Source organism: Monopterus albus, unplaced genomic scaffold, assembly GCF_001952655.1.
Source record: "Monopterus albus unplaced genomic scaffold, M_albus_1.0 scaffold51.1, whole genome shotgun sequence".
Taxonomy (NCBI): Eukaryota; Metazoa; Chordata; class Actinopteri; order Synbranchiformes; family Synbranchidae; genus Monopterus; species Monopterus albus.
Window position 1 is genome coordinate 4614411 of NW_018127931.1, and position 26274 is coordinate 4640684.

The window sequence follows — 26274 nt, forward strand, 5'->3', positions numbered from 1 at the left end:
TCCTGTCTGGTTCCATGGCCATCCTCCTAACCAGCCTCTTCGATCACCTGCCAGGCGTTGAGGTCGCCCTCTTGAGCGGCCTCTTTATTCCTCTGCCTGGCACTGGGGTCTCCCACCTGAGCAACCTCTCTTGTTCCCTGCCAAGTCTCTGGTCCACCACCAGAGTGGTCGCTCATCGTGGCCAGAGACTGTGACGCCTGCTACTTCATTCTTGGGGGTCACCCCTGAGTGGTGGTGCCCTGTATTTTGATTGTGGGCTCCCCGTGTGCTTGAGCTGTGTACATTTTCTGTTTTTGCCAGGTCTCTCGCCTTCGGTTTTGGTTTTTCTATTTTGTGTTTAGGACCGGTGGCTTTGGGTTTTGGTTTTCTGTTATCGAGTTATTCTGAGAGCCAAGCTACTTACCTGCAACTTACCTGTTCATCCTGCTCTCTGGTGTGAGTGCAATTTACACACTGAACTCCTCTGCTGAAGAGCTACTCATCTGCCTCTTACTTGATCATCCTGCTGCCTGAGACTCATCAACACAACCTGCTTTTCCTGAACTCCGATGTGGGTTTTTCTACCTGCTCCCCTGTTAACTCCACGCTGCTTGCCTGCCGTCGTCCCCAGCTTACGCTGCCAACTCACCTTCATCTCCAGTTTCTCGTGTCCTGCCTGCTTTGTCCCCAGTGTCACGCTACCTGCCTGCTTCATCCCCAGGATCCCACTGCCTGTCTCATGCCTGCCTGTCCAATCCAGAACCTGCTCAGCCTCAGTCCCGTCCAGTTCTCGCTCTGCCTCTGTCCCCTCACTCCGCCACTCTGTAATCTGTCTCTTATTTCCTTAATAAGTTCCTTTTGTGTTCCACTTTGTGTGTCTACCTATTGGGTCCACCCATACCAGTGACAGATGAGGCAAAGTGTAATTGATGTCAAAATTACAATCTGGTTTTGGGGCTATGATTGGAATTAGCTCTACCTGAGACAAAGTTATGATTGGGGTCTCACTGTATTTTACACGTTAGGCTATTGTAGCTTGATTGCAAGACATACAGTATGGTATCTATTCAGTACACAAGGGGTGCCCACACTTTTTCACCTTGCGAGCTACTTTTTAAATGACCATGTCAAAATGATCTACCTACACAAAAAATACTAAACATACAGTATATTTATTTATATATACTGAATGTGTGTATGTGTGCCACACTCACATTGTGGGGACTTGCCACATTGTGGGGACTTGGCAATCCTTGTGATGGAATTCAGGAAATCACTGAATTTTAGGGTAGCAACATGGTTTAAGGTGAGGGTCAGGGTTACGATTAGGCCAGTAGTGGTTATGGTTAAGGTTAGGATAGGTCTACAGGAAATGAATGTAAGTTAATGTAAAGTTGTAAAGTCCCCACAAGGAATGAAAATACAGTGTGTGTGTGTGTATATATTCAGAATAGTGATGATAGATTGGTAGATCAAGTAAATGCACTTTGAATATGACATCACGAAAAAAAAGTCTTCCTTCCATTCCACATGGAAGTGGTAAGTTTTCAGTTTCTTACTTGATTCAGCTCCCCCACTCATTTTATACCCTTTCTTTAGTAGAAATAAATTGGAAGGCTGACAAAGTAGTTAGCTCACTGGAGTTTTGCAGTAGCTCATGCGGTTGACGGCGTATGCTTGGTGACTTGTGTGTCAGAAAAGACAAGATCTCAGACTGGCTGCCCTGTATGTCAATCAAGTGGCAAATACCATAGGGAGGATGGCCTCCCTATGGCTAACAAAAATTTTTTGAATGGCATGCGATCTACCAACTGCCTTTGCGATTGACCGGTCGATTGGGATCGACGTATTGGGCACCCCTGCAGTACATGGTACCAAACAAGGATTTATAGTACAAAGCATGTAGTGCAAAATGTGATAATGGTTCTTTTCATGCTGAAAACTGTTTGAAAAGGGCCATATTAATGCTAGATAGGATACACAAATATAGAACATTTGGTCAGTATTCCAGTAAATAAATTCAACACCTTTCATTCAAGAGTTTACACACTACCCAGGGCATTGTGGGATATGCTCCAGCCCCGCTGCTACCTGAACAGAATAAGCAGCTATAGAACATAAACGAATGGGTGGATTTTACTACATATTTCATTCTGACCCATTTTTCAACACGAGTTGCATGTAATACTAGTGTTAAAGGTTGAACCTTCAATGGAGAATTCTCACAATTTTAATAATAAAATGCACTATGTATTGAAACCTGCATGATGTTTACATGTTTACAGTTTTGAGCAGGTGCTGGTGATACAACACAGTGTATGGACTGTTTTGCCACCTTTCACAGGGAGGTCAGCTACAAAGAAGCGACCTTGAGTCTTCTGATGCCTTCTGGCACAAAGGCCAGTCCACTGTCCTTCTGCTGCCACATCACCTGTTTTTGTGCTTGCCCTTCACCAACATCTCAGTAACCTTATTTCAGCTCTATTCTTGTCTCCACAAATATGTGCACCAAGGCAAAATTTATGCAAATGAAAAATTAATTGAGGCTTAAATAAGGATTTCATTTGTATTCATGAGCCTGACTTGAGTTTTTCAGGCTCTTGCCTCCACAGGTGGCTATGGTGTCACAATCACTGGTGAACTTTTGTTCCTTATGCATGCATTTATTTTCAAGGTCAGGTGTTTTACATTGCAGCAGATATTGAAAACTGGCTCTGGCTCTGTGCTCTTTGGCTGAAGTGGAACTTCTAATATGTCATGTGTCTGACTCAGGGAGCTGCAGCAAGTAAAACTCTTTGGAAGACTTTGAGAGACAAATATGCTATTTCATGCTTCCTTACTTGACTATAGCCAACTGAGTAACTGAGGAATTAAGAGCCCTTGCGTTTCTCTTCTGCTTAGACCTTCCCACTTGTTACATGAACCAAGCCAACTCTGTTGTTACCTCTGGGCATCCACTACCCTGGTTTTAACATGAACTTCAGTATTTGTGACATTAGTAGTTACTTTGCTACTACTTTGCTTTCCTTCCAAACTAACTTGTTGTCACTGGATACAAAATTGTAAGTGCCTCTCAAACATTAATTGCAGGGTGCTTAACTCCTCTGCTTTATCCTCTGTTAGCTCTCACCACTGGATAGTACTTCAGACTCTCACTTGACACCAACTAAGCACTGTAACCTAGCAACACTGATATAATGGCAGACTGTGATTAGGTGATTATAGTTTTTAGGATTTAGCACCAGACCTGTGGGAATCGGAGCAGTCTTTGCATGCTCCAGCCTCAAATGTACCTGAACACAAACTGCGAGTAAGGATTGTTGAGGTACATTATTTACAAGCACAAGTGGGCAAACACCCACTTTAACACTAAAAGAAGGACTGGACATAGAAATCACAGTAATAAAAATGCATTGCCAATATGCGGCTAATTTAAGAATATTCAGTGCTTTCTACTTTTTCATTGTAGCTGTTCATTTAAGCCTGTTTACTATAAGTGCAACAGTACAAAACAGCTTTATTTTATAGACCTACAAAGATGTCTTCTTTTATTGAATACATGAAGTCTTTCAAACCTTTAATTCTGGCATATACAGTACAGCAGAGTGTATTTGCGCTATTTTAACTGTCACTGAATTACGAGTATGTGACCAGCAAATATACCTCCTAAACAAATATCTCAATGTTAAAACACAATGTAAGGTTTCTGATGTCTGCTGCAACTTAATGAATGGGCTGGAGATAAAGCCACCAAAGATGTGTAATCTCTAGGTGCCCTGAAAAATATTATGTATACAGGAATTCCATAAAGAGTTAATATTTTAATTTATAGTGTCATCAGCTTCTTTGTTTCTTTCCGCCTACCCAGCTTTTCTTCTTTTTCTTTTTGTCTTCAGTATCCTTGCCTAGGCTGCCCATGCTGGAGTGACTGGCTGCACTGTTGATACTGGACATACTTTCCGATGAGTGCTGTCGCCTAATCCGCAGGTCTGGAATTGACAGACAAAACCATTTGTTAATGCAATGAAAACTGTGTTTGGAGTACCAAAACCTGTATGATGGCATAATTGTTTCTTCAATGTTCAGCTATGATGGGCTCATCTCAGCATGAATAAGCAGGTATGAGGAGGCTGGGCACTTGAAAAGGTTATTTCACAAAGTTGATTACACATCTGATTCAAGCTGTTTGCATGTCTATGCAAAGCTTTCCCAAACTGACCTATACAGCACAAATACTTCAAGTATCAGGGGTCCAATTCCCTCCAATCAAAACAAAACCCATCCATTCATGGAATCTCAAAACATGAGATAATTTGAGAGGTTTGGTCCTAGTGCCCTCAGCTAGTTCCTTCATTACCTTTGTGGAGATGGTCCGGGCCATTGAGAGCCACCTGGATTGCTGTCTGGGCATCAGTGTTCTGGGTCTTCAGCATCTCTATCGTTTCCCTCAACTCAGCCAACTCAGACTCCTGGAGAGAGAAAAAGAGAGAAGCTCTTTTTTTTTCTTTTGAAGGAAATGCAGTCTATTGTAGTCCAGAATGTATGACCAGACAAAACTAATTTTAAAAAGAATTAAAAAATATGCTTCATCATTCTTAAATTTGGCATAAATATGGAATTCAGTGTAAGGTGGAATGAGAGACAAAAAGTGAAGGAGGGCAATTTGAAGATGACAGAAGCCTCAGAGTGGATTTGCCCAAAAGCCAGCACCACCTGCTTAGACTTAAAAAAACAAAGCTCTCCTCTCTGTTGAACCAACGCAATCAGGTAGAATATCTCCGATTCTGCCGTTTGTGAAAACCCAGTGAGGGCTGCAGATAGGGTTTCTGCTTTAATTAAAAGTTGGGATGGCCTTGTTTGACAAAGACATCCCATCCGTTCCCAGACTGCTTTAATTTATAGAGGACTAAAAAGCTGCTGGGGCTCGTCAGCGCTCTGTGTGGGTGTGTGGACAGGGGTCGGTATATACTGTATCTTTGAACATATCACTGCCACAGTGTGATCAGTGTTTCAGTACCATTCAAGCTCTTCTGAAATCTCCTCTTGGTAAAAAAGTCAACTTGTAAGAAAACAAAAAAGCAGAGCTCAGTATAGATAAGTCCTGGAGGTAGATGCTGGTTTTAAGGGCAGTAGGCTCATGGAATATGCTGAAGCCATTGCAAAACTGGACATTTTTACTTGCCTTGTAATGCAGGGAAATAAGCAGTTTAAACTTTTGTTTGGTAAGGTCAGGAGTAATGTTAGAGAAACAGAATAGAATAGAATAATATATACTTCAGTAGAAAACCTCTCTCATGTCAGGAGCTAAACCTTAAAGATAAAAATATGCCATAACCCACAACCACCAACCTCCACCATGTTATTTTCCACTGCCCTATTTTATTTTCACACTGTTGCCTGTTTCTAATAATTTCTCCTGCCCATAATCCCATCACAGTGAAGTTAATATACAGTATATTTCACTCTCAGGACCTTTTGTTCAGCTGTCATGGTGAGGCTTTGCAGGCGGCAGGTCATGTTGCTCAGACTCTTCTCAAAGGCTGCCACCAGGTGAGCCTACATACAGAGAGACAAAAAGACAGCCTTTAGCTGCTGCATGAGTGCAGGTTACATATCACTAGAACATAGTTCCTTCGATATAGGAGTCAGCTTCTGGAAAAAAGTGTATCCAGAACCAGATATGCCTACAAACATCACTGAATCTTTCGAATTGGTTTTCTGTTAAAATGTAATTAAACGGATTCCAGCTGAAAATGTAGAATAGTAGGTTTTAATCTCTTTGAAATACTAAAATGTAAAGATGGACTATTTTCTTTGCAACTTGAGCTCTGTCAGAATGTACAATATACACTTGCCTATGTGCAAATCAATATTCACAATGAATAACTTAACCCTTGTGTTGTGTTCGGATCTGTGATGAAGAAAAAAGCCCATACAAAGAAATAAGTTATTCTGCAGGTTGGTGACGAAAGATTTGAAGTGAGATTTTACTTGGGCCAAAAAGGATGAATGACCAAATGAGACTTGGTATGTAAAGTTTGCTCAAAGGCCTGAAGGCTCTTACTGAACCCCAGCGAAGAGATTCCCTGTACACTGCTGCTGGTATCTATATTTATCTATATCTATATCTAGCAAAAAAAAATGTTCCCTTTCTCTTCAGCCAGCTGCAAATTTCAAGGGCAAGTTCACACCAAGCATGTTAAAAGTTTTTGTATGTTTTTTTTAACAGAGATTTTGGAGCATTTCATATGGCTTCACAGTTGCATCTTATTGCTGTGAATTAATTCGAATCCATTTTACCATGCGCCAAAACAAATGTTCTCTAGACTAATATTACCAAGAAAATACTCAGCACAGAGAGAGAGATGTCGATATCACTGAGGCACACAGATCAAAGAAGAACTGACTTCCTTGACTCCACTTGCCATATGGAGATGCAGGGGAGATACGCTGAAGGATGGGAAATGCTTAGTGACGTTTTGCCATCTGCTTTGCTGAACCTGTGGTTTGTGTATGCATGTCCTTGTGCAAAATTTTGCCTGTATGTGTGTATTAAAGCCCTGCATGTTTGTGTATGTGTGTGTGTGTGTGTGTGTGTGTGTGTACCTACTCCCAGATCATCTTAGCTAGAAACCCTGAGACATTGTCAGGCATGGTGTGTCACAGAGAGGTAGGTAGCATGCCCAGACAGAGCAGACAATCTATACTCTACACACGCACACACGCACACACCCACACACACCTACACATACACACATTTGTATCATTATATTTTCAAGGACTCTCATTCACTGGATTTCACAGCATATGTTTCCAAATGTTCTGCTCTGAAAAATGATAAAATTAGGTATCTTTTTATCATTGTAAAGTCTTTTGGTCCAAATAGGAAAAGAAATAAACCCACACCCAGTATCACCCTGTCTATTCTACTGTGTCCCTTGAAATGTACAAACTGATGCTTAAAGACCACACAGGCAAAATCACCACAGCTGAAGATGACACTATGTGATTCAAAATTTCCAACAACTGTTAACTTAACCACTGTCATTAACTATTGATGATGCATAGAGAAGGATTGTCCCATTTTATAGGGAAACATTTCAACCATGACTTCTTTTTTTTTACTTAATGAAGAAGTACTCAAAAACAAGGGGTAGTGGTAAAAACAGGAAATGGGATTGGGCCTAAGACTGGTAACCTTTTCCACTGTTGTTTTGATGCTCAGTGATGCTGTTGAGAGCCAGTAAACGTCAACAACAAATATGGTGAGTCTTGTATTTCAAATTTTGCTTTTGACTTTATCTGTTTTTAACATAATTTTACTACGCAAAGCATACACATGCTATGGCAATATCAGTTAAAACATCACAGTTGGCTCAGAAATGAAATACTTCAAACATGTACTTTCTCTTTTTATCTGCCTGCATTTGCTGTAAATGCTGGTTTTACAAAGCCAACATCAAACTGTAAAGAAACTGTTAGAAATCTCTGTTTATGGTGTTGTAAAACACTACATCTAAAACAACAGCACAAAACTACCCACAACGGCTTTGAGACAGCTGAAGGATTTGATAGTGCAGTCAACTTGTCTGTTGCCAGTTACAGATATGACATCAGTGACGGTGACTCATCTGCTTCTTTCATTTGACTAACTCTAAAGTAGCTTGACTACTGGTGCCCCAACGTGGTGATGTGTTGTAAAGTATTTAACTGTAACACATTGTCAAATCCAGGCAAAGTTGAGTGAACACTGTCTCATGGTTGAGTCATGCAAGCTACACTACCAATCTCTGTACTACAAACATACACATATCACTCATGAAAGAAAGCTATTGCAGTACTAATTCCTTAGTTTGTTACATTAATCATTAACATTAATTTAATTTTGTTGCTTTGTCAAAGATGCCTTTAAACAACTATAAAGCTGTCACACCCACAGCTCAATATTCTGTAACACATGTATAAACTGAAAATGAGGCATTATGGCTTAATACATAAACTGCCTATGTTTTGAGTGACTTTACTGACCATCTATCACTTCATAAGACAGATGATGTACATTGCTTTTGTGGTTTCCAGGCATTTCATCAGGTGTGATATCATATCCACATATTACAAGCAGCAGTTTTAGTTTGATAGCTGAAAATCTTATAATATCTTATAAATGCCTGCATAACTCTTTCATAAAGTCATGCCTTCCTGTTTCTTTCATGAAGTTATTCTGCAGTTTAGCCTTCTGTTTAAGCTCTGCACAACTTTGTAATCAAAACATTGGATTAAAGTGAAGACCCTGTTTGCTTCCACGCTTGATCAAGCACTTGGCATTGGGTTAGGTTAGGGGAGGGGAGCAGAGCTGAGAAGACGCTGGAGTTACAGGTCACTGTGCACTAAGACAACCAGGCACAGGGACAGTTTCTTCCCCCAGGCTGTCACTCTGATGAACACTCAACCAAGGACAGTATGACTGGACAATAACCCTCAGTGCAACACTTGTATATATATATATATATATACATTGTACAGATTATACAGACTCGTACAGGTCTCTAGCTTTAAGTACTCTGTTTTTATCCCTATTTATCTAATTTCAATGAACATTACTTGTTGTCTGCATTGTTTACTGTCTGTTTATACTGCTTATTCTCCATTGTTTGCACTGTTTGTTGATGTTAATACTGCTTATTTTGTCATATTACACAGCCTTATGCTGGTTTACTGTTTGCACATTGAGAGCCGATATACCTGAGTCAAATTCCTCGTGTGTCCGTCACACCTGGCCAATAAAACTGATTCTGATTCTGAAACACACGCAAACTCCTAAGTACACACACAGCACCTTCAAACACACAGAAAATGGATTTGTGGATGCTGTAGCAGAGTGAGCAGGTGGGCAGAGGGTGAGAGGGTGAGGCTGCACCGGCGCATAGTGACAAAGGAGCCCACCTACTGGCCCAGTCTGCCTGACTGAATTTGCATTTTTGTTGTTTAGTTGAATATTTTGAATAAAGTCTGTTTGTGTGTTTTGATTGCAGAAAAATAAAAAGTCAGCCTTGGACTACATCTGTGTCACTGCCAAGGGGTTCTCAACTTACGCAGCAAACAGCACCAGAGGGGACACTGTAGCCTATCTGGTATGGTCATTGATTGCACACCCTTAGTACCCCCTTAATAGGGCCCCTGTACTTTAAGTCAATTTGGCTGCTGGTGTCATATCAGCGTGTCTGCTATATTTTGCATTAACAAAAGAGACTGGAGCTTCCCCAGAAGCAACAACAAATATTTTAAGGTTTACTTGCAAGATTAAGGTCGCAGTTTACTTTGAACAGTGTACTTTGAATGAAGGATACATTCGTGCCCCAAAGAGGCATCTAAGATGATGCACACACACCTTAAAGACCCTATAGTGGTTCATACCATTTCCACTCTCTATTGGGGGCCTTTTACTTTACCTGTTGTCAGTAACGTCAATAATGAATGAATAAACATTATTACTAGTGATGCCCCCCCACTTCAAGAACTGAAAAGGGCCCAGTAGAAGTCATCACCCCCACTGCAATGAGCCCTCAGCTCTGCCCCTGTAGTTTAAAAATTCATATTTCTTCCTGAGCTTCAATAAGTAACACCTTCCTCAAAAGCTCTCTGACAGCAGGTTATGATGCAAATGAGCCAGCTGTTTTGATGGTGTCTTTTGAAATAAACAAACTCACATTAGCAGCCAGCTGAGATGTCAGGGTTGCCACCTTCTCCTGAGAGGCGTCCAACTCCCGACGAAGCTTTCTGATTTGCTGGTTGGGACAAAAAGAACAGAGGTAAATGTTTGGTTAATGCTCCAGAAAAACATCAAGAAAATAAGGGGTGATTGTACTGCAAAGAGATGCTGAAATTACAACTCCCGTGTTGACAACTTTGATGTAAAAATGGTGTAGTTACATGGTAATACTTTGTTAAAAGACACTGGGTGAAGTGTGACATAAAGTGTGGGGGATTACCGTAGAATTTTGGACTGTTTGGCCCTTGATTGAAAAGAGAAGAGTAAACATTAACACTATGTTGCATGCCTGCATCAAACATCAAGTACTGATGTGGCTGGAGGGACAGAGGTTATCAACAGCCACAGTACTGGTTTTCTCAGGGTTAGACTTTGAGCAGCAAAGCGAGAGCTACAGATACCTAGGTCAAACAGCATTCGCAAATACCTGATACTGTTTCTTATATAAGGAGCAAAGTGCCAGATGTGTCAGTTTACCAAAATGGACTACACAAGTACAAGAAGTTATGGAAAATCACAAGGAAGTTTTTCTTTTTGTTCACACTGATGATTTTAATGCTTAGCTCAGATTTGCTGTCAATGTCAGAATTTCTTTGATTTATGTTTATTTGGGCTGTCAAAATTAAGGTGATAATGATGTGTTAATGCAAATTCCTTTTAACGCCACAAATTTTTAATTGATGCGCAATCATAGCATGCACATTCTGTGACTATGACCCTCAGACCGCCCTGTAGTTTGGGAAATCAGGAAGTGATGTAGCAGCAGAAATGAGCAGAAATTGGTAAAGAAAAGGATCTTTTGAAGGACATGTTCAGCTTCCAAGTCCTGCCAGATGGTTCTCTCGACAAGATCAAAGTTTTTTGCATTTACTGTTGATATGAATTGAGTTACCACCAGAGTACATGGAGTCTCAAATATCACTTTCTGGCTAAGCACACAGAGGGCCCTCTGCACCTCGACAAAGACAGACTATCCTGGATAATTTGCAACGGAGACACCTGGACAACTCTACAACTAAAAAACCTTTAACAGCAATAGCTAAATGGGTGGCCACAGCTTGCAGGCCAATTAACATTGTGGAGGACCAGGGAAATAATTCACATTGCATCCAAAGATGAATTGCCTTTGAGAGTCACCACTGTAACCAACATACACAACTTGTATAAAGATGAGAAGCCTAAAATGGAGGAGGTATTGGGGCAGACTAAGATGGTCGCACTCACTGGAGACTACTATACTTCTCTCAGTAATCAAAGTTACCTCAGGGTCCCTTTAAAGTACATTTAGAACCAGCGATGGATGAAGTACTCAGATCCTTTACTTAAGTAAAAGTAGCAATACATCAGTGTAAAAATACTCGGTTACAAGTAAAAGTCCTGCATTCAAAATGTTACTTAAGTAAAAATGCAAAAGTATTAACATCAAAACATGCTTAATATACTAAAAGTAAAAGTACTAATTATGCAGAATGGCACATTTCAGATTCCTGTATATTATTGTATTATAATTACTGATACATTATTGTGTACATCACATTTAATGCTGAAGGTGGTAAAGGGAGAGGTAGTTTTAACTAGCTTATATCCATTTAATATAAATTACTTCTGGGTAGCTTGTGAATTTTCCATCATAGATCAATAAACTCATAATTCTACTATATGTTTTGCATTAATGTGTCTATGAAAGGTAACTAGTAACTAAAATTACAAACTAAAAGTAGTGAAGTAAAAAGTACAATATTTGCCTCTAAAATGTAGTGAAATCAGAGTATGAAGTAACAGAAAATGAAAATACTCAAGTAAAGTACAAATACATCAAAACTGTACTTGAATAAATGTACTTAGTTACTTTTTATCACTGTTTAGAACAGATTAAAAATGTGTGATTAATTGCTTGATAACTATGGACAATCATGCGATTAATCTCAATTACATAATGTTTATGTTTGAATATAATCCATATCTGAAACCAGTATGAGCAGATAGTAAAGTTGACCAGACATTTACACAGACTGAAAGTGACGAAAACCTATTTCCTTCTTGTTTCAGCACATTCCACTGACATTTTAGCAGAAAAGATTTAGATTTTTACTCAGTTGACAATTCTCAAAACAAGCTCTTTTAATGATTTCTCTTTACTATTGTTTCTCAACCTCCATGCCAACACTGCTTAGTCAAGTTTATATGGTGTTAATATTATTATATAAATGATAAAGAATTTAAGTCTGGTGTAGGTAACCTGTAAACATTATCTACAAGCTGTTTGGCAGTAGTTCATGATTTAAGTATACATTGAGAGCTGTCCTAAAATGCTAAACTCCACCCATCTGGCACGGTTAAAACAAACACTGTAATGTATTTGCCATTACTGTTTGATCCAAACTTGTACTTAAAACACCAATAAACAAGGACATAGAGAAAGAAAAGAAGACAAAAACTCAAAGAACAAAGCAAAAAGAGCCAAAGAGCAGAGCATGCATTACTTATGTACAATGGAAGTGTTTGTAATGAGTAATCTATATAAACTTTGTAGCATAGAAGGGATGTGTGGTTATTTATGATCAAGATGAAATAAATGCAAAAGATTCACTTTTAATAAAAAGCAGTGCAACATAGGGTTAAACCGCTTTATTGTAGAACTTGAAACCACTTTATTCATGACCACTTGTTTGTGTTTATTTTCACATCAAAAATAACTGTCAGTATGAGCCCAAGTGGCTTTAAATTGAACTGAACAAATATCACAGTTTGCACTTGACAGACTGTCTCTGACTACAGGTGCAGTGTAATAGAAAGACACCTACATGTAAAGACATACAGACAAACAGCCAGCAGTCTGCAAAACATGCATGCAACACAGACGTTGTTGGAGTGAATCCCAAATAGAGCAAAAAATCTAATCCAGTAGGCTACCCTTGAGGCGCACCTCGCCTCACCCACAGAACTGCTCAGGAGCCGTATTGCAGAAAGCTAAAAGGAAGAAACATGCGGACCAACAGATGAACACAATGTTACCCATCCTTACCTCTGAATGTGCTTTCTCCTCTGTCTGTAAGAAAGAAGTAAACATAGTTTATGTTCATTCAAATTCCTTTCAAAATAAGCATTTTAATGACAAAATAAGAAAAAAATGATGAAATGGTCAACACAGAGACAAGGAGATTAATGCTTTAATTAAAATGAGATTAAAGTAACAATATCTCTGGTTTTGAAGCAGATCAAGTCTGACAGACAAGCACAAAACAAACAAATGAATTGAACTGGGAAGAAAACTTTGTAAACAAAACATCAGGACTTTGCTCTGCAACTTGCAAATGCAATTGGAAATTGATGGGTGATAATTGATCCTGCAGGTAGCAGTGGGTTATCAAAGTTTTTGCCATGAAAACCACTTCTTGCTGTGTTTTGGAAGTGAAGCTGATGAGAGCGGTTATATACATTTAGGAAGAAAAACTGCCTAGCTACTTACTGCCGAGTACAGTGAAGATGTGCTGGAGACCAGAGACAATGACGAGCCATGAACTGTAAGCACAAAGAGAATAATAATAAGGTTTAGTAAAATGCTTAATCATAAAACTAGTGTAAAATGGGTCGCAATGCTACAGATAAAATTAACGTGACCATACTATATTCTACCTTTTCAATTAAATCTGAGATTGAGGGACTTCTAAAGTAATTTTGAATGCCTTCTTATTTATTCTTGACTTATTAGAACTTAATAGTTAGACAAAAAACATGATTTCTAATGGCTGCTTATCAGGGAACTTGAGTCTTTTTTGGAACACAGTTCTTTTAAAAAGTGCATTTAAGACAATGTCCCACCTTCATCCGTGCTGTCCCGGAAGGAGCCAGAGCGGCTGATACCCCGTGGTCGCTCCTCCAAGGAGGTTGCGCTGCCACCCAGTGGGTGACCCTCTCCATACAGGTCAAAGGAGTCCTGGGCAGGGATGCTGTTGGAGCGGCTCATGCTGTTGCTGCCTGGTGGCAGGTTATACTGGCTAATGTTAGTGGGACTCACTGCACAGAGGAAACAAATATACCAAGGCTAATAAGTGACAAATCCCCCTGCATATTTAACAAAACCTTTACTTTGGGTAAAGAATTTTTTTTCTCACTCACATGGAGAACTTTTGTATTTGGCATTTTATATCTGAGCTATTACTGTTACAGTTAGAATTTATACTTACACAGGTTGGAGTAGTGGTATTTTCCAGTGGTGGTGCAGGAAGCTCCTGAAGGAGACAGTGGGGATTGGCTGCCTGTGTCCTGAAGTCCCCCTGTTGAATGGGACCTCAACCACTCCTTCCCTTCCTCATGCGATGTCTGCCGGGAGGATGGAGGGTATCTGTAACCCACAAAGGCACTGTAAGGTCATGGTTACCAGCAAACAACTGTCAAGTCCAAGTGGTGAAGTTCTGTGGTGATGAAATAATTGTGGAGCTGCATAATAGTATGTGAGCAGACAGTATAAAAACATGCAGTCACACCACACAGCTGTCCACATGCATACATCTAAACAAGGTCAGCCATATTTTACAGTTCTGGCTCAAAGCTGCCAGTCACACTGACACTGCTGCTCATCTTTCTCTCCCCAGCTTCAAAATAGCTCAGCAGCTGAAGACCCCTTATCACTCGCATGACAATTGGCCGTATTTAATCCACTGAGGATGATAATTGAGTTTGCGCTTATCCTTTTTCAGTGCCGGCTTCCTTCCAACACCCCCATTACTATGCTTATCATATCTGACCCCATGGCTGTGCTTCATAGTCTCTCCACTAGGTAATGAGTGTCTAAGTGTGTGTTGAATGGTGTGGCACAGCAGTATTTGTCCATCACCATCGGAGAATGTTTTGAGACCAGCATGCTGCATTCAACTTCTCTGCACCAGTATTGTATAACTGCCTCAAGAGGCTGTCCTCTGCAGAGTTGTGCCACTTATGATGAACAAGCTATCGTGTTTCTGCCACTCTCGTAGTCCCAGCTAAATTCAAAATATGAGTTCTACCTGCCACCCACCCCACCCTACCACACCTTGGCTAACAGAGCAAATGTTATCACACACTACAGGCCACTTTAGGGAGCTGAGGAAGATGTGCTCAGTTATAGATACTGTGCTTGCTAGTTATAAAAGCGCATGACATGAGAACACAATGAGGATGCACAGAGAATCAGACATGCAAACAAATGGACAAAATCTCTCTTGCCTGGTGATTGGAGAAATCATTCATACTGTATCAGAATCATCCACCTTAAATTAAGAGACTTCTATTCAGATTTGGGCTTCAGGATCTTTGGTACAAAATCAGATCCTGAGGTATGAGAGAACTAACATCAATTTTGTGGGATGATGCCTCAATAATATCAAAAAATACTACAGGGTATGAATGTCACTTTCAGCCCTTTCCATTAGGGATCGCCACAGCGAATTGCCACACTGACAATTCGCATCTTGACATTTGGCACGTTTTATGCCGGATGCCCTTCCTGACGCAACCCTGACTTGAACCTGGGCTGCAGTGGCGAGAGTGCTGTGCCCTAACCTTAAAAAAAAACAACTACAGGGTAAGGTGCCTAAAACATGCTGGAAAATATACTGTAGGAGAACGGTAGAAAATGTAAGTATTTGTTCTGTATGTACAGTAATTAGTTAATCCACAGATTGAACTGGCATGAATACAACATACAATCACAAGATTTTATGATCTATAAATCAGTAGTTCTCAACCTTTTTGTCAGCTGTACATCCACAGATCTGTCAAATAACCTAAAGTACCCCTTCGTCAATGCCTGTTTGTTTCAAGCATTTATTAAGATAATAATTTTAACAGGCTGCCCATTACTTTAAAACATTATATTACCTTCATTTGGTTTTGTGACTTATAATAAGTGTCTTCTAAACACGAAGCAGGAGTTAGATATCTTTTAACTATTTTAACTGTTCATCCATTATGTTAAGCTATCTGTTGTAAAATGTATCCATTGCTTTAAGCTAAACATTCAACCATGTATCATTACTTTTTGCTAAACACCATTTATAAATTACTTATAGCTGTGTCAACTGTTTATCCACTTGATAGAAATGATGTGCTTGCTAAGCAGTTATTAATCAAAGCTATATCTTACTAAATATCACAAACACACTCATTTGTCAATTTGGTAGGTACACCTAGCTGAAACTAATACAACAGCCCTGCAATAAACCTTTAATATGAAGGTGATACAATGTCAAATGTATGATGATTTTAGAATATGACATTTGTGGTTCTGCTGACTTATAGTGTGTATACTGACATGTGTTTGTCCAGCTCATTTATATCTATGAGGCAAGGCTAAATAACAGAAATGGCTCTCTGTATAATGTGATGCATTTCAACAGCAGCACAAACTACAACTTCCACAATGATTGTTGCAGGACTATAGTAATTTTAGCTTGGTCTACATAAAAAAACTGTAAATTAAGTGTTTTGTTTTAATTGCAATTTATGTTTTTATATCTATTATTGGAGACCCTCCACAATATTTCCACATGCTACAGTCTCATGCAGAAGTACACCTAGCAGGGAATCAGTGTTATAGATGCCACACACACACACACCAAAATGACATCGTCTTGGTAGACTTGATGATTATTTTCATGCATTTCACTCAATGTGAATGAGCAACAGAATAACAGTTGAGATGGAGATCAGACTGCAGATGTGTTGTACCTCAGTCCCTTTTTGGGAAGCGTGTTTCTGTCAAGAGGCATGCTGTTAAAACATGAGGGCGAGTGAATTAGATTTGCTTTTGTGATTCATGACACAAATCAATTTTTGGCCACAATTTTGACACACATACACATACGGTATGCAAACGGATGTACTCTATGGAGAAAACATTAAAGACAGTAACTAATGAATCAGAGTAAAACAGAAAATACATTTAAAACACAAGCAATATGTAAATCAATTGTCTCAGCTAGTAATTGAAAATAAATTTGTGTGGTCTTTCTATTTTTTTTGTGATGTATTGTAGTCACAGTGTGTGGTCAAAACAATGGAAAAACCCTAACACTCCCTTCTCACTGGATTGAGCATCTGAAATCATCTGAATTTATTATGGTAGTTTTGCTGGCATGACTGCCAGCCAATAAGTAATACTTTCTTTTAATTGATGACTTTTGTGCTGCTTCAGTAACACCAAGTTAACACTGGCACCTGTCAAAGTGATAGAAAAGTTGGTTGGTCAGTAAACCTCATTATATATGCTGTGATATATTCAGGTGTGTTGCCCAACTATAGAACTGTACTCAAAGATTGTCAATAATACCATAAACATGCCAGAAGGTAAACAGCTGTGTACTGAAGTAAGTTGTAATTTTTTTTTTCTAATTTTTATCAGTGATAATACTTAGCCATACTCTGCACTGTGTGTAAGATCTTTTTGTTATTTGTTCTCAAGTGAAACAATAAATACGATTCAGCCCAATTGTATTTCCTGTTACTCACCCCTCAGACAGGGTGGACTTGACACTGCCGGTTCGTGTAACCTTGGGCCCGTGGTGGCCCAGTGGCAGATCAATGGACTCAGAGCTGGTGTGCAGACTGGTCATGCTTTGGCAGCTCAGTGTGTCTTTGCTGCCAGCTGATGAGCTACAGGCAGGCCAAGGCCGAGCGCTGGAGGGTAAGGAGAGGCCAGAGGCCGGGCTGGAGGCCGGGGAGTCAGTGCACAAGTCTGGGGTTTTACCATACAATGGGCTGCTGCCACCACTCAGGCCACTAGCGCTGCCCAGGCTCCCTGTGCCAGAGGAGGGCGAGTCCAGACTGGCCTGCCTTGCCAGAGTGCCGTGGGGACTACCCAGTATAGAGGGGCACTTGCCAGAGTCTGGCGTGCCCGGAGAGCTGGCCTTGCTGCTGGCTTTGGTGCCAAACAATCTGGGGGTAGAGAGGTGGGTGTAGTCATTCAGAAATGCTCAAAGGACAAGTGGTGAGCATCTGCAAGATCCATACTGGAAAATAAAGGACTGAGATATACTTTGGGGTTGAGAAAGTGGATCACCATGACATCTCACAGGCCTGCTGTATATTACAAATGAAACTGTATTAGTTGCAAGCATTGAGAAGAAAATATCAGTGGAGTGAAAAACAGCCATTCCCGACATTTTTACTGTAACTTTAAACTGCAGATAAAATAGTGAGTGGGCTTCATAACAATCATCTTCTGCAGCAAACTTGAACTCACTGGAGCTCTGAACTCTCAGTAATTTACATCAACACATCTGCTTTCACAGCTTTGCCCATTTCAACCCTATGACATTAAATAGCCCAATCTGTCAGGCCATGCAATCCTTTACCTTTCACATATGCTCAGACAGGCTGCTACTCTGCTTGAGCCTGTCCCAGTCTGTCATCGCAATCACACAAAATATATAGGTGACACTCTCCCAAGGAAAATGAAACAAAACAAACAAAAAAAAAGGCTTGAAGACGCAAATGAAATGGGTCGGCTTGACAGATTGGATGTGTGTTTGGCCATGCCCGCTGAATGCATGCGTCTAATGTGTTAGGGATTGGAATGTCAAGAAATTCCTGTATCCTGTCTTTTCCGATCAAGACTACTGAGCTGGATTTGCCTAAGTTAAATTAAAACCATCAGACCTTCATCTTTTTGGGTAAGGATATGTATCATCTGCAGTAGCCGATCACCTACACCAGGAAGCAATGTAATGGCACCTCTTGGCTATGCGACCGAGTAAACTCAATCAATTTTTTCTATGAAGGCGCTGAAATATGATTTATTAGATATCTTTTTTTCATTTTGTGTAAACCAACATAAATAAAATTGATATAGATGACAGAGTTTTCTCTAAACCATGATGAAAGTTTACCGCCATGGATGGCTTCTTCAAAAAAATGCCCATATCTTGCATAGCTTGCATTAGGAAAACACGACTGAACAACATAAACATGAGTTTATCATCATGAATGAAAGCCTCCTTAAAACGTAATTCTAAAATGGAGGTGTTGATGATGTTGTATGAATCTTTTGAAAATAAATTTTATATTATATTTTAAACTGAAATTATATTTTAAAACATCATTTGTTGTTAATAATTAAGGAACTGAAAACGAAGGTGGTGAAATGCTTGAGTCACATAGAGACACACATGGTGAGAAACAAAGACAGAATGAGAGTGGAAGTCATATTGTGTGTGTCTGACCTGCGTAAGGTAGGAGAAGCAATGTCAGGGTACTTGGAGCCAGGCTGCCTGAGGCCTGACTGGCCTGTTGAGGTGGAGGTGGGGCTGGACTTTGGGGAGGTGGACAGTCCTGCTGGATCCTGGTCTGACACTGACACTTTCTCTTTGTCTGTCTGATTTACGGTGATGGGACTGGAACGGTCTGAGGCCACTTTTCCGTCCCTGCGTTTGGCACCCGCTTGTGTCGCTGCACCACCAGCTGACTTGCCACTGACATTTGAGTCGATGCTGCTGGAGCTGGAACGATGACTGCTGCGCCCTGCTGCCACTCCACTAGAGGATTTGGCCGGTCTGGGTAGGGAGCGGTATTGCAGGGTCACTTTGGAACCTCCGCAGCTGAGCAGAATACCATCATCCTGGGGCTGGGAGCCATCCAGACTGGTCTTCCGCACACTGCCAATGCCTGTGCCCTTACCAAGGGCAGCTGAGGATTTGGGCACCTTGCCAAGGGTGGCTGAGCCACTAGCAAGTGCTGCACCGCTAGAGGTTATTAGGGTGCCAGTGGGACCTGGGATCTTCATGTATCCAAAGGAGCCTGTGGTGGGTGGGCGTGCAATGCCAGATGGGGGTTTCTTGCCTTCATCGCCACTACTCTTCCCGGCATCTGAGGGTGAGCGCTGGATGCTAGCTGAACTCTTGGAAGGGGCCTTGCCCTTTTCAGAGGCCTTAGCATCATCAGTTTTGCCTGTCAATTTGCATAAACACTTATTAGCATGAATACATAAACATTACAGTCAGCAGACTCTTGGCCCACCACTTGTTTCTATCACCTAAAGCAGGGAAAGTCAAATTAGAGCAAATTCTGGCCAGACTCCAGATGACAATTTATCACAGCTCAGCTGCACTGAGAAACAATGCTTACCTGAAACAAAGCTGCTAAACATGCTGAGAGAGTGATCTGAAAATTTTTAGACGAACTGCAAAGTCTCTAACCATAGGTGTCAGTGAAAACCATAGGTGTCAGTGAAAAGAATATGTTGCAGAAGCTATAAATCTAGTGTAACTCATATTGTACCGCTCCATTCCAAAAATATGCAATAGCAGTATTAATATAAACGTGAAGCATTATAGGCTTTTTTCACAGAAGACATTTTGACATGTTACAGTGGGAAATAAAACAGTGATGGGAGCGACTGTGGCTCAGGAGGTAGAGCAGATCATTTCCTCACTGGAGGATTAGCGGTTTGATTCCCGGCTTCTCCAGTCAACATGGCAAAGTGTCCTTGAGCAAGACACTGAACTCCCAGTTGCTCCCGGTGATGAAACCGATGTGTGAATGTGCGAGTGTTTTTGAATGTTAATGAGTGAATGGTCAAGTAGTGTGGAAGCGCTTTGAGTGTAAAACAGTACACACATGACAAGTAAAAGACCATTTACCATTACCATTTAATGCGAATTCCAGTTAACTGCTTCAGTTTCAGGGTCCTGGTATTGTGCATGTTGTGCATGCTGGCTCACTGTCACACTGTCATGACTTACTTGGACACTTGAATAGAATGGCGCAATCCTTATTGTTATTAGTGCTTTTATCGCTTTGATAGATGAAATATCTGCTGTGAAAATGGTCTAATAGTTTTACTGTATTAAACTTAATATACAGAGTCAAGGGTCCAAAACATTTGCTTTAAGAAATCATTTAATGGTGTCAGCATAAATAGTTCAAGTTCCTCTAAGTAACTTTCTAAGTGGCTGGTTTAGGCACTCCATAACACTGAAAAGGCAATGTTGGCTGTTTGAAAAATTAGTTAAATGCACACTGATGTACTGTTTTAAATACACAGAATGCTTACTGTATAAGAGTATAATAATGAGTGCACATTTGTTTATGAAAAGCAGTTTTTATCTGAAAAGAAAAATTCAAAGGGAACACAAGTTATCCTTTGTTAAACTATTTGTACATAAGAACATAAAGTGTCCCCCGTCAGTAATAAAAAAATTGACCACATGAACTTTTGTTTTATCACAAGCACAATGTTTGATACACTTGCATCTTAAAGCAACACAGCTGCAACAGATGATCTCCCACAAATTAAAACCTTTTAAGGGTCCTATGTGACAAGAACACCTTTGCTGTTTTGGTGCCTTGTGCTTCTGGATATTTTGTTTTACTGTCTGTATCATAGATGTAGGAAAACTTATGCAAAAAGTGCTTGATGCATATTTCTGCCTACTGTCTATTTTTTCTGCTGTCAAAGTGAGAACTGTTTTTAATTTTGCATTTTGTTTCAATCAAAGACAATTCACAATCCAATTAACCCCACCTCCTCACACTGAAATACTTCACTGTCTTACTGTACTTTATTTCTTCGACTGGCATACCTGGTGTTTTCAGGCTGGCAGAGGTGCTCTTGGTCCTGGGTGGTGTGATGCCCACCTGGGCTGTCATGCCCCTCCTCCACGAGCCTGTCTGGGAAATCTGGGCCAAGGCAGTGGCCTTTGAACCAGCATCCTCATACTGGCCCAAGGCTTGGGAGGAAGAGGAGGATGAGGAAGGCTTCCACCGGGAGGAGCTACTGCTGGGGTCCATGCTTACATCCAGCTCCTCCTCTACCTTCTTCAGGTCCTCAGCTCCAGCCCAGCTGCTGCTCACCTGCTGCTCTGCATGTTTGGATCTGCTTCCTCTCTGGGACTGGTGGTTTAAGACATTATCAGATTAATGAATGGTTCAGTAAAATAATAAGACTGTTTTCCTAAAATCTCAAATGGTATAGTGTCTTAACCCTCATGTTATGTTGACAATGTGACCCATTGTAAAGTTAAAAAGTATAAAAACAATAGCTAAAAGTATTTTATTGGTATGAAACTTCTTCTGCTTGGCTTAATAGGTGTAATCAACATATAAAATGAAAATGGAATGAAAATTCAATGTCATGTAAAAATAATGTATTTTATATGTAGGTCTTTCCAATGTACATTAAAAAAGTTTAATATGCATTTTTTATGAAAAACAAGTGCATTATCCTTATTAAACCATAATCTGTGAGAGGTAAAGAACACCCTTGTACTAAATGGGGATTGAAATGGTTAGTAATGGTAAAATTAACCCAGGAACATCACTGCTGTTCCTGAGAAATGAACATAACAGGGTGGGTTTTTTTAAAAATAGCACCTGTTTACCACTACAATATAATAAAAATGCAGTGTTGACAATAGAAAGGTATGGATGTTATAAATGCACAGTAACAGCCAATGTCAAGCAAGTTACATTATTTTCTTGGTATGCTGAAAATAACTAAAGAAAGAAAGTCAGGCTATACTTGAAAAATGCTCAGAAATAATGTAAGGTATTGATTACTTGTACTTAATAGTCTAAATCATGCTACACCTCATTTATGATCTTTTAAGAACTGATATTTTAAACACACACAGTCACCATCAAGAAATATAAGTCCCTGCACAAACAGCGCAGCAGAGCGTGTGTCTGTGTGTGAAGTCATAGCTATCTTTGGAATCACCCATATTCACATCTCCTCTTTTGGGACGCATAAAAACACACCCACACAAACAGTGATAACTAGCCTGCCCTGACAGATGGCCAGTCTCCCTAGCAACATTAGAGTCTCTTAAGATCCCAGTCTTTTGAGTATTTCATAAGGGGCCAAAGAAATCAGGCTGAATACAGCATCGTCCCTGAGGAGAGCTGTGCAGTGGCCTTAAGTCAACAGATAATTCCCTCAGCTGTGATTTCAGAGCTCACCATGCTGGCCTGGGCTTCATGCTAAATCAACATGCATGTAACTCAGCATCTGAAGAAGGAATCTAGTTAGATCTGGCAAATAAACAAACTTTTGTACAAAATGGGGTTTGTTTTCTTGTAGTACTCATTTTCACTTTCTGTATTGTAACTGCTTTTTACACTTCTCCTTTTTTATTGTATTAAAAAGTTAAAGTGGTAACCCAACAACTTAGGGCTGCACTTCTACAAAGCAGGAAACTGAATGGTCAAGACTGAAGAAGCAAATTACAGTATGTCCTGTTGTTATTCAACAGTGTGGGTCAAACCCAAAAATACTAGATCATACATTTCCCATAATGCCTCAGATGCATCTTACCCTCTATGCCTTAATGTCCTCTTTCACCTGAGTGTGTAACTAAATGAATAAACTAAATTAACTAAATGCTTATGCTAACATAGCAACGTGCTCACAATGCCAGTGCTAACACAATAATTGTTAACAGGTACTGCATAATGTTTACCATGTTCACCATCTTAATCTAACATGTTAGCATGCTAATATTCGATAATTAGCACTAAACACAAACTCAGATGATAGGCTGATGAATGTCAGTAGTCAGTAGGATCTTGTCATTAAGAAATATCATTAATTAATGCCATTTTACAGGTATTTGGTCATGAACCGATGTATTGGACATTTTTAAATGGTGACCTGATGGTGGCACTAAAGAAGAAATTACCAAAGATATCACAATTCATGCTGAGTGGGGACATGTTTGTCTCAAATTTCAGCAGTTAAGAATCCTAAATAACATCAGAACCCAGGTGCTGAGGAAGTGCACTTTATGCTTAGTGCTTGTGTCCTTACCTGCACTCCCCTACTTTTGCGTGATGAGCTGACAGCAGAATAGGCAGGCGAGTTCAAATCATCAGTACTTATGTTGTCCAGTGTGTCGCTCAGGCCGCTGCTTACTGAGCTGCTGTCGTCCCAACTATATTAGAAGGGGAACAGAGGAAAAGGATAAATTGAGGTTGGTAAGGTTTATGTACATCTTTGATGTGGCACCTTTTAGTTTTAGCAGTAAATAGTAGAAGAAGTAATACTAACATAATAATAACAGTATTCTTGTGACCTTACACAGCAGTGCTCTGTGCTTTACTAACATGTTGTATGCACTCCATCTGCCATCATTGTCTTTTTACCCTAATTAAACCTTTCTTCAAAATGTTGCTGAATGATTGCAGAAAAAAAGCACCGGAATTAACTATAATTTTCCTCCTTGTCAAATCACTAGCTAGGGTAGCAAATTTGTAGATCATTTGTAATTACCCAATTTATCTCTTCAAACAGCTATGCTTTTTTGGGCCCCACTGACTTGAGGGTTTTTTTGTTTTGTTTTGTTTTTTGTTTTTTAATGAAGAAAAGAGGCACTGGCTCATTATTGTTCAGATTCTCATTAACTTTCAGTGTGTGGAGGAATATAAGGTTCCTCATTACCACCATCAGTATTTTGCTGTTGTTAGAGACTGACAGACACGAAGAGCATCATAAATGAGGAGCATATAGATCAAACAGCAATCATCTACGCACACACACACACACACACACACACACACACACACACACACAGATTTCCACACTGATAACTGGTTTCCATGTCAAGTCCTATCTGCATCTGTTTGCCTTTATCTATATACAGTGTGTGTGTGTGCGCATGTGTGTGTACACGCATGGGTGCAAGAAACCCCACCCTTAAACTTGATGAATCTGACCTAGCATCTTTAAGAGTCTATCACACACACACAAACAGATTCCATTCAATACTCACAAAATGACTGACACAACCACACACTGTGAGTGGTATTACAGTGAAAAACAGAGTTTTATGGACTCAGGCAGCACTTCACTTCAACAGATCTAAACTGACTTCCACCTCACTGATCCTCGACACAAGCTGCATTTGACATTATTTTTAAAAATAAAATTGAAACAACTTCAAGAAACTAATTATATTTTTTCAACAAGTCAATTCAGACTCACCATCTATATAATTCATCAGAGACAAAGATGAAATCTGAAAACATTCTAAAATAAGGTTTACAGTGGAGGATGGAAGGAAAATGTGGGTGAGCTGGAGATATGTAGACATGTATAGTAGCTGTCCAGGAAACATTATTTTCTAGAAATTTGCTCAGAAAACCAGTAACCATAATAGTTGTTAGGATTAAAACATGCATGCCCTTCTTTAGCTATATTGTAACCTTTTAATAAATAAGGATAATCACCTTTATTGGCCAAGTATGTTACACACAAGGACTTTGTTTCACTGAGATTTGAACCTTCAACCTTCTGGTTGGGAGACGACTGCTCTACCTACCGCACCACTGTCGCCGGAATTTAATTAATAAATTCATATTCATAAAAAAAAAAAACAAATGTCTTAATGTAAAATGATAAAATCTTAATCATAAATGTTGAGCAATTTCTATCAGTGAAGTTTTGAGAAACTGTTTCAAAAATTTATATATAAAAAGGTCTATGATGAATGTAGTATAGAGCAGACACCTTGCAACCCAGGTGTCCACTGGTGCAACATAAATAGAAAGTGTAAATCTGCCCAGATCTGTGACTCACAACTGCACAAACTACAGGCTTTGATTTAGGATGGAACATTATAGCTCAATGTTACGTATATGTTCAAGTTACACAGAATTGTAGGCTGATACAACTGTGTTCCTGAAAAACAAACCATAAAAAAAAAACAAAAAACAGGAAATGGGACTTTGTGTCATTGAACATAACAGCCAATTTCTGACTTTGCGATCCTTAATCTGTCATTTGGAAATTTCATTTTCCTTCAATTCAAAGACATTACTGGAAAAAGCATCTCGGGGATGGATGTTTACCCTGCTGTGGATCTTGTCATACAAAAATAAATAGCAACGTTGCTGTCAATCTGAGCTTTTGAGCTGTGTATCAACAGCTTTACCAGTTCTTTAACAAAACATGTTTCTCTTGAGCAGTGCAAATTGAACTCTCAAATCAAACAGAAGTCAGATTGTTTAATTGAATGAGTTTTTTATACACTCCCGGCTTTTGCAAACAAAACTGTCAGATTTGGCGTATAAGGACGTCAAACGGTGTTAGTGGTGGACTCAATTATAAAACCAGACGAACTGATTGAACGAAAAGGTTTTTGTGATAACTAGGCAACCAATACACAGTCCAGGTATAACAATCAGGTCGAATAGACAGTCCAGGGTCAGCGCCGGTAAACAGGTGTAGCCAGGGGATTCAAAACTCAAGAGGTCCAGGGGAAGCTCAGAAGGTCAGTACAATGCAGGCAATCAGACACTGGAAGGACTTAGGCAATAAACGGTGGTCAAAACAAACAATCCAAGGTCAGAAACAGAGTCAGGCAAGGTATGGATGCTGGAGAGTCAGAGCTAGAGTCTAGAACAATCTGGCAGGGATAGGAGGGTGAAGGCTGCTTATATTACGGTGTGAACAGGTGCAAACTATCGGGAGCAGGTGAAACTAATGTAAGTGATTAGTGAACGTAAAGTGACCGAAACAGAGGTGAAAAACAAAAACAGGAAGTAACGTAAAA

General features: G+C 39.9%; 1 protein-coding gene across 9 annotated transcripts in view; it reads right to left on the reverse strand.

Moving 5' to 3' along the window:
• nav3 (neuron navigator 3) overlaps positions 1–26274 on the reverse strand; it is a 495508-nt gene that overhangs the window by 14020 nt on the left and 455214 nt on the right. For 4 of the 9 annotated variants that reach the window (XM_020601356.1, XM_020601357.1, XM_020601352.1 and 1 more), the window contains 14 exons: positions 23532–23655; positions 21307–21616; positions 18949–19672; positions 17237–17662; positions 16457–16498; positions 13936–14093; positions 13571–13765; positions 13218–13270; positions 12774–12797; positions 9969–9992; positions 9687–9764; positions 5452–5535; positions 4337–4448; positions 3844–3968 (listed from right to left, as the gene is read on the reverse strand). In XM_020601356.1, coding sequence (XP_020457012.1) covers positions 3844–3968; positions 4337–4448; positions 5452–5535; positions 9687–9764; positions 9969–9992; positions 12774–12797; positions 13218–13270; positions 13571–13765; positions 13936–14093; positions 16457–16498; positions 17237–17662; positions 18949–19672; positions 21307–21616; positions 23532–23655 — 2479 coding nt within the window. The remainder of the gene's footprint in view (positions 1–3843; positions 3969–4336; positions 4449–5451; positions 5536–9686; positions 9765–9968; positions 9993–12773; positions 12798–13217; positions 13271–13570; positions 13766–13935; positions 14094–16456; positions 16499–17236; positions 17663–18948; positions 19673–21306; positions 21617–23531; positions 23656–26274) is intronic. The other 5 variants (XM_020601355.1, XM_020601353.1, XM_020601354.1 and 2 more) reach the window with 4 other exon arrangements.